General features: G+C 32.2%; 1 protein-coding gene across 1 annotated transcript; it reads right to left on the bottom strand.

The window, feature by feature from the left end:
- Positions 1 to 1,548: 1,548 nt before the first annotated feature.
- Positions 1,549 to 4,916, bottom strand: LOC107844979. The gene is made up of 2 exons (XM_016689287.2): positions 4,414 to 4,916; positions 1,549 to 1,820 (listed from the first exon to the last, which is right to left on the bottom strand). The coding sequence occupies exons 1-2, from the start codon at positions 4,801 to 4,803 to the stop codon at positions 1,746 to 1,748; spliced, it is 465 nt and encodes a 154-aa protein (XP_016544773.2). The 5' UTR covers positions 4,804 to 4,916; the 3' UTR covers positions 1,549 to 1,745.
- Positions 4,917 to 10,100: the final 5,184 nt, after the last annotated feature.

Genomic DNA, 10,100 nt, shown 5'->3' with positions numbered 1-10,100 from the left:
GGTCATATTTTCTAATTTCCGTATCATATATTATATTAGTAATATTTTATACGAAATGTCATTGTTAATCCCCTCTGTCAAATGAAGCTTTTACGTCTAGTTTGGTAGAGTGTATAAGATAATACTGAATATGTTATATTAGTAATATTGGAATTAATAGTGCAGGAATTAATAATACTGGGATTAATAATACTCGGATTATTTTTTAGGCAGTGTTTGGTTTGATGCATTGAAAGCAATATGTATTGTTATATTTTAAAAAAAATATTATTTGTTTACAAAAATACCCTCGACATGTTATAACTTTGTGTATTTTTTTTGTAAAAGTTTATTTTTTAAAAAAAAATTAACAATATAACTAATTATTTACTTTAGAATTTTAAGAGTTAATCATTCACTTATAAAAATTATTTTTTTAATTATCTTTTCTTTGTTTGTTCATCATTTGCTTGTTGTTCCCACTTTGTGTTGTTTTTAAATTTGAGGAAGGTACGTATAACTTTTGGATGAGACAATAAAATTGTATTCTATAGAGTGTTAAAACTAAGTGGAAAAATTATTTTTATTTATGAATATCCTATTTACAAAATTAAACCTTGTATAGTAATGTATGCAATTTGTTTTCGAATTTTGACCAATAAATATTTTTTTGAGTTAATGGATTAGTTTTTTCTATAACTAAAATTATTTGGGGGATATTATTGTTTTGATAAATTGAAAAGAAGTAACTCATATTGTATAAATTGAAAAAGATTTTGAAAAAAATTAAAGAAATTTAAGGACATTTTTGTAAATAATAATAAAATTTGTAAACTAATTTATTTGAATAAATTTATTAGTACAAATATAAAAAATAAAATTAAGAAAATAAAAAAATGTTTAAAAGGATTTGAGGGATATTCTTGTCTTTACACATACTAATCTCATGGTATTAAAACTCATGTACTAATACCACCATATGTGATGTATTAGTAATACATCCTATAATACCATGTAGGGTGTATAATTAATACATGATATTAGTAATACATTGGTCCAAAATCCTACCAAACATATCATTAATTAATACCACACTTAATACATGGACTATTTCTCCTAATACGACCTACCAAACGACCCCTGGTTGGAAAATTGTTATCCCAGAATAACTAATAACGGGATTAGTTATCCTGGGATTGCCCGGGATAACTTATCCCACCATGTATAGGGGATAAGTTATTCCATCACTATGGAAAAAATGGTGGAATAAGTTATCCCAACATGAATTAATCCCTCCAAACAAACAAGGGATTTAAGTGATCTTTTATTTTATCCTGAAATAACTTATCCCTCGGATTACTTATACCTAACACCATTTGATTAAACTGATCAGGCTTCAAGTAAATTCATTTGATTGGCTGATTTTACAGTAGAGAAAAAAAAGGTATCAATGAGTTAGCTAAAGCTGAAACCAGTAAAATACTAAATGGCAGTGTATATTTTTGGAAATACTTCAGCCATTAATTTGTCACATTTAACAGATAAATTGAGGTAAGGATTAAGTCTAAATTAACCATGATCAAGTAATTAACCTCGTATATAAACAAACATGTCATGCATTTATTATTTTGGTACAAGCTGGGGTGGATACCCTTTGGGATATGTGCTCCCCTTGGAATGGTTTTAGCAAGAAACTACACAAAGATGGAGATCTTCCTTCGTCAATAATCTTTAGGCTACTGATTCACGATAGTTCTCAAAAGTACTTAGTCTTCTCGTGCCCTTCGTGTCAACCCAAGTCCGGTTCTTATACTTTCCCCGACAACCTTCATGTCTTCTACCTGTGTATTTTGCAACAGATTAGGGCACGTAATTTCAAAAACTTAAAAAGAGGAGATCAGAAACTAATTGAAACTTGTAGAGACAGTCAAAAAGTATCCCAATAAAAAGTTTAATGTAACTTTCAGGTCTCAAAAAATGAAGAAGCAGAGTCTAATTCTTTCATTAATCTAATGGTCACTTAGCACACACAACATGAAACATGTCTATGGTGTTCTCCACCTTATATTGGGCGTGTCTCAATCTTTTACTCATTCAACACCATTCGAATGTGTTTACACACCTCCCTGATGTCTAAATCAAAGCTTCTCACTTCAATAAATCCTCAAATTCATCTTCTTGGAGAAACTCACATTTGGCTTACAAAACAAGTCATAGCTAGATGGTGGTGTCCGGTGTCCACTTGTGCGCACTTATGATCCACTATGTAGACTGCTTAGCCTAGAAGCATTGATCGCGAGATTCTACCCCCACCACCGCAGGAGCAAATGAGATCATACCAAGTGTTGTAGCTAGAACACAAACCTAGGATGATCTCCAGGTTGTTACTCCTATGCATAAAATCACTAATTACACCTAAACTAGACCAATCCCTTTTGATCTTCTTTGTATATGACACTGTCCATTTATATTGACTTCTCTATCCCTCGTCCTTCCCTCAATCTATCTGACATCATGCCCTTAGTACTGAAACTACAAATGAAATTAATATCTGGGTTATTACATGAATACCTTGCCAGCAGTCGGAAAAATTACATCGACCAGCCTAGTACTGGATGAAACTAAAAGGTGCTAGTTTTACACCTGAACTATACCTAATCTTTATCTATATCTTCTTCCTGCAGGACTTGAAACTAAAAGGTGCTAGTTTTACACCTGAACTATACCTAATCTTTATCTATATCTTCTTCCTGCAGGACTCGTCTGTATATAAGCATTTTTCTCTCCCTCAGCTCCTACCCTTTAAGATCATGTAATAAGGTCTACTAAAGAGCTTCATGCAGACAAACACACTACAAGGTTCTAACACGTCATACTAATTTAAAAAAAAAAGAGTTTGATTTTGTAATTTTTCCGATCTAATGGAATCAGGAGAGGAAGAAAGGATCCTTTCCAATGATAAGGTGACCTGAAAAGAAATAGAAAAGAAGAACAAAAGAACATGTGATCCAAATTCCACAAAATTCGTGTGTATGCAACAGCACACTTATAAAATATGAGTAAAACCTTGTTTCTTTTCACACAGTTCCAATATCATATAACCCCACAAAATGAAATGAGATAACAGTAAAACACAATGTCGAACCATATGATCCAACATGTAACTTGTCAATAGCTGAGTACTTTTCACGAACAAGAACACGTTCAATTTGTAACACATGTAAAAGCATCAATCTGTTTCTACTTTTCAAGGCCACCATCACCAACATCAACAACAATGCCCAATTCCAAGCAATCGTTCTATCCAAAAATGTTACTCAACCATCGTTCTAACTGTTGCTTAGAATCATATGCAGGCAATAGACATCCCGCTATTCCTTATCGAAAAGTTAACTAAAAACTAGTTCTTCATATCACGAGGAAATATGTCTTGGACTTGAAGGTGTGAGCTGTTTCCATAAGCTTCCAATACTTTTTTGATCAAGCATAAGCTTTCAGTACTTTACCTAAAATGCCACAGCGTATCCTAAATACTTCTAGGATTTGTACCAGTGGGAGTGAGATATTGCAGTAACTGGCTATGTTGCTCAAACTCTTCAAAAAAGTCAATGGGTGTGTATGTCAGATTCTCCAAAAGTACTGCATTTTCGGAGAAACCCGACATGGGTGCGGCATCAAAAGTGAAGAGTCCGTGCAACTTAGGTTACTGGCCATACAACACCTGCAATTCTAATTTAGAGAATTAGACTGATTGACATCTAATGGCATACCAGCTACTGGATGACTTAACCTACTAAATGGGGACTTACTATGTCATAGGCCCCCCCCCCCCCCCCCCCCCCCCCCCCCCCCCCCCACACCTCCTATTCAAATACTTGTATAAGCAGAAAGATTTCTAGCACAGAAACCGAATCTCACAATGTCATCAAGCACAAAGAGAGGCTGCTATCAGAAATTATCCCCTGTAATGCAAATAAACTTCATTATAATACCATATGCACAATAACACCATTATAAACCTCAATTCTCTTTTCCAATCTTCCTTCTTCTTCCACAAAGAAATTCCAAAATAACACTCAGCATCAAGATCCCTACTTGAATCAAGTCAATCTAATACCATATGATCAATGCAAAGTCCCGTTTTAACGAAGCAGTTTTTCTAAATTCAGAAGCTTAAATCTGCTGTATTTCAGCCCCTTACGTGTACTCTCTTAATCTCAATTTCTGTCACTTTCTTCTCGATTCTAATTTTCTTGGACAAAGTAAGTGACTTCTCGCGATAATAACTATTAGTTCAGTGATCACCCGAGAAACTAACTCACCAATTGGAAGTATAAAGTCTGTTTGTTTCAGCCAGGTGAACTCCAAAAATATGCTAATTAGAAATGACAAATTCTTAAGCGTATTCAGAGGTAAAGAGAAAAGAGAATTTACGGAGTAAATGCCGCAGGCGCGAAGAGAAGCCATTGAAGCGGAAGCAGTTGCGCCGACGAAAAGCGAAGCGACGGCGAAGGCTTTAAGCGGCATCATTTTACATTCACCGGAATAACCTCTCCTATAAGAGTAAATTCCCCATAGTAACTGACCCGTACTCGCGGCGGCCCACCACCGGTAATTGGCGGCGCCGCCACTAGCGGCGTTTTCTTCGTTTTGTTTCATTTTAACTTCCGATCGCCGGCGTTGTAGTAAGGAGTTTAGTACTCTATTTCGGACTTGGACTCTATGGGCTTTTCGTTTGGGCTCGTTGTTGGTCCACTGTAGAAACAAGTTTGGGATCTTTACATAAATAGCCAATTGCATTTGGGCAAAATTCAGAAATAGCATACTATCCCCTTAAGAGTTTCATAACAACTGTTTCATAATTACATAATATAGCAAGTTGTATTTTGTATTTTTGCAAACTGTTGCTACAAAAATATAAATATATATGATTTTTACTGCTCTTATGATCGATATATATTTTGTATTTTTGCAAATTGTTGCTACAAAAATATAAATACATACAAATACATATGCTACAAAATGTAATTTAATAAAAGTGTTGCTATTTTTTGTAATTTAATACTTAAATATGTTACTTTATATATTTTTTCCAAAGAAGAATCCATTGTTGTATTGGACCCACTATGGATAATAACCAACATTACTTAATTTTGCTCTAAACCAACATGTTTGGAATAATATTATTCTTAAGTTAAAAAAAAAAAAAATATTGATAGAACACATAAAAGAGGTGTTAAATGAGATGGTTGGTTTGAATTTGGATGAATCCAAATAGGTTAAATCAATAAATAGGTTAGTCAAGATCAAACATTATTTTCGTTGAAATGGTTGGGTTGAATTTGGATGAATCCAAATAGGTTAAATCAATAAATAGGTTAGTCAAGATCAAACATTATTTTCGTTGAAATGAGTTGGGCTGAAATGGATTACAAACTGGTCATACTCCTCGGCTAATTCATAATAAATTTTGAAAAAATAACATAAATATACATCTTAACTTACGATATTTACACAAATTTCCACCTCTACAAAGTCATTTAAAAAATTCAACTAACTATGTCTATTCCTTAGATATATCAAGAAGTTAATTATGTATCTCGACAGACTCAAAATAAAAAATAAAAAAAATTAAAGCTAATTATGTATCTTTACAAGAAAAAAAATATATCATCATTAGATGTATTATGCATCTTGACAGACACAAAATCGAAAAAAATATATCGAAAGCTAATTATGTATTTTTACAAAGAAAAAAATATATCTACATTGAATGTATCGGGAGCTAATTATGTATCTCAACATATCAAAAATTGAAATTTTTGGTAATTATGCAAAATATCATAATTTTTCATAATCAAGCTCCAATCTAGTGGCATTTATGTTGTTTGCCTGTAGATTTTTAACTTTTTTGTTTTTGTTCTTTTATAGTTTCTAGGGGCTTTGAGCTGTAGGTGATAAAAAGTTTGAAAATGAGGTGTAGGTGACACAAGTTTCAATAACTGAGTGTAGGTGACAATTACTTTATTATTGATTAAGAAAGTTGGGTAAGTTTGAGAATAACTTACAAGTTTTAAAATTTGTACTTTGATCCAAATGTTTAGATAATATAGCTAGAAATGGAGGAAAAAAGTCGCGTTTCTCTCTCTTCTCATCCATTGTTGTTTTCTCTCTTAACGATTTTTGTTGTTCATTGTTGCTGCTGCTTTATTCATCATCTTCCCCTTCATTATCATCTTCTACTCGTTGACCATTGTTGTTGTTGTTGTTACTGCTACTGCTACTATTTGACCAATTTCTTAGATCAAATTTTATTTCGTACATCACTTTCCAGTTTGGCATTATTTCATAAGAGACTTTGGTAAGTCAAACTATGATTTTTAGTTAAATTTGTCATCTGGGTAACTGCTATTGTGCTGTTTTTTCAACAATAGATAGCATGCGAACATGAATGCAACATAAGAGTTATCTGTTTAAATAGATCAGTTATCGACAGATGAGACATCTATTTCAATGGAAGACTCATATGTTGGATTCATGTTTATGGTTCTATACTGTCGTAACATAAATCGAACAGATGAGTCATCTGTTGCAACATATGACTTACCTATTGCAACATGATAAATATCTGTTGCACAAAACCTGACTCGATTTCAACAGACGTGTCATCTGTCGCAACAAGATAGATGTCTGTTGCAACAGATTAGTAACCTGTTTCAATAAAACCTGAACTCGATTCCTCATTCCTTTTTAGTTGTCATGATTCAGTTTTGGAAGTCAGTTTGGCTAATTTTAAAGTTAAATTCGATTAGATTAACTTACTGATTTTATAAAAATAAAAATTGAATACTAAAAGATTATAGAATAAGTACGATAAGTTGTAATTTTTTTTCATTAATATAATAAAAAATATATCTTAAAAGACTGATCAAAATTCATATTAATTAACTCTAACAAAGGAAACTATAAAAAGTAACAAGGATTACAAAAAGATTCTTACATTATTTTTAGTAGGTGTAATAAATCAACAAATTTCTTTCCCTTTGAGCAGGTTCCTATTGGATGTTTTTTATTCATATTTTGAAATTTTATTTATTTATTTAAGTACATATTACGTAAATAAGTTGACCACTTAATATATAATCTTTTAATTATATTATCAACCTTAGTTAGCGTAAAAACTCAACGTTGTTTTAATTGAGACTGAACTGTATAATCAAAACAGATAATATATTTATTGTGGTTAACTTAAATATAATAGACTTAAAAATACGTGCAAGAGTATTTTTTTAAGTTTGAGTTAAAAGTGTTTAATATAAACATTTTATAACTAGTAGTCGTAGGACTACTCTTGTAGTTTATGGTTCTTCGACTTGTATTAATATCTAGTGTTGTGTGTTTTATTGTAGTACTATTCCGTAGTAGTAGTATTCAGCCACTATCTGTTCTTTTACCTCTGTCTATTATCTCTTGTACTCTCACTACAACTTTTTCTGATTAGTTTTTGTCCTAAGCTCGGGTCTATTGGAAACAATCTCTTCACCTCATTTCTGAGATAAAAAATTTGATCTGCATATATTCTATCCCTTTCAAACTTTGCTCTGTGGTAATACGCTAGGTATATTATTATTGTTATAATATAAACATTTTCTAATATATTCACATGTTCAATTAAAAGAAAATATAATTTTATACAATAACAACAACATATCTAATGTGTTCCCAAATAATGATAAAATATAATTTTATATTAAATAAAATTTATTTATAATTTTTTTTTAAAAAAGGGTATATATGCCAAGCCATTTTAGTAGATATCCCTATAAAATCTTAGACAAAAACATGTACTATATAGGTATGTATTGTGTGTTTTGGTGGACACACTCACATTTTCTCATTGGCCCTCACCATGTGGGGCCTACTTTCTAGTCTCAAAATTAGCGGGAAGACAACTTTTTTTTTTAGTTTTTCATCCAGCATTTGGTACCGTATTGAAACCCGATTAATTCGAATTCATATCGGGTAGGACCCTATTTGGGGGGTAATGCTTCCAACAAAATTTTATCTGTACCTAGGGTCGAAATTTTATCCATACCTAGGGTCGAACTCTCGACGAAGCAGCCTCATCTACTGTACCATAATCTATGTTGGTAGCAGAAAGACAATTGCAACTTGCTATGTTGGTCCCCTTGTGGGATCCACTTATCCCATTTTTCTAATTAAAGACTTAAGAGGGTTTATGAACTCATTTGTGTTGAGAAAAATGAGTTTATAGACCCTTCCAAATCTTTAATTTTTTTAAAAAATGAGTAAATGAATCCCACAATATTATTAAATTAAAAAAATAAAATCACGTAAACAACTGATATAGTTGTTCGATAATTGTATTAGTTGTCTCAACAACTTTGCAAAATTGTCGAACAACTTTGACTTTACAAAGTTGTCGAACAACTTCTCATAATTGTTAAATAACTTTGCTGACAACAAAAAAACTGGTGTTTTTGCTGGGAAATTTTTCACCTCCTAAACTTGAATTTTTAGCTCAATAAGGAGCCTTATATATAAGGGATTTTTAGGATGAAAACCCCTTTTTAGTCGATGTGGGAGCGGAGGAAAATTGAGGGCAATCTGGATATTTTGTGAGGGATTTTGTTAGAGAAATTCAAGGATAAGGTTCCAGCTGGAGAGAATGGTACCATTATTGTATGAATTCAGCAAATTCGAATTTTGAATAGATGAGTATAGGGACACATCGTGAGTTCTGGAACCTTCATGATGCAACCACGATTTTAACACGTTGGAAACTGAGGTGGACCGTGGACGTTGCGCACGATTCGAATTGAACTTGGAGTCGGGTTCATCGATTTGGCCACAATCGGATTTTCGAGGTTGCTTGGTCGTTGGTTCCGAGTTGAACTCGGGTCTGTCGACACACCTTTAGTGCCTACGTGTCACAACACACTGAAGTATCCATGTAGGCACATGTATGTACCACGTAGGCACTAAGGGTGTCAAAATTACACTTTTAATTAGTTCAAGGGTAATAGAACCCCCTTTAAGTTGAAGTGTGTTACAACCGTTTTGGGTATAGTTCACGGAGCTAATAGGGTATTTTCTCTTAAAGAAACTCGAAATTAAACTCAATCGTGGAGACAAAAATTAGGTGTCAATAGACACTAATGGCTTAAGAACAATATGTTTGAAGTCACCTACAAATCGAAAAACAAAAAGCTTTTTAGCTTGAAAAGAACCATGAACATACAATGTGTAAATCAAAATTACGGAATTCCTAATACAAATAACTAGTGAGCTATTTATAAAAAAAGTTTTAGGTTATTAGCTTATCCAGGATTCTCCTCTCTTTTCTTTATTTCTTTACAAATCAATCTTCTTCGCTTAGGGGTACTTTGTAGAGTGTATAAGAATAATGTAGAATGTTGTGTATTAGTAATTTTTGCATTAATAATGCTTGTATTGGTTATGCTTGTATTAGTTATGTTAATATTATTTTTTATACGTTTTTTGGTTTAATGTGTTAATATATCTTACATAATTTCTATAAGAGAAATGTTTGTTTACAAGAATACCCTTCTTTGACTTTGTGCACTTCTTTTGCAACAAAGTTCATTTGTCATCTCAAACATAATTAGTGCTGTTGAACTAGTATATAGAGGTTTAGGATTAATTGCAAGGCATCCATGTTTGCGCATGAAATGTTACGCCGACGAATTAATATAGTTGAAACAAAAATAAAATACAATATGTAAAATTAAGGAATAGTTTCAAAAAAAAATTAATCTTTTCAAAGACCCTCGAAGCAAAGCAAAAATATGTTGGGGTTATTTAAACCAACTATTCATTGTTGTAAATCAAAATGGTGGGAAAAGAAATTGTGAAATATTTTGAGAAAATTTACTTTTGCAAATTGAAATGGTGGGAAAAGGAATTGTAAAATATTTTAAGGGGGAAATTGAGGGGTATTAAGTTCATTTAATAAGCTAATGCATGTGTTAAAGTCTTTATATTACTAATCCATAGGAAATGATGTGTATTACTAATACACACTTCAATACACAATCGAGTGTATAACTAATGTTTGTATTAGTTATACATAAGCAAAA

The sequence above is a fragment of the Capsicum annuum genome, chromosome 8 (genome assembly GCF_002878395.1).
Source record: "Capsicum annuum cultivar UCD-10X-F1 chromosome 8, UCD10Xv1.1, whole genome shotgun sequence".
NCBI classification, from domain to species: domain Eukaryota; kingdom Viridiplantae; phylum Streptophyta; class Magnoliopsida; order Solanales; family Solanaceae; genus Capsicum; species Capsicum annuum.
Note: the sequence above shows the minus strand (reverse complement) of the source record. Positions and strands in the feature narration are given on the sequence as shown.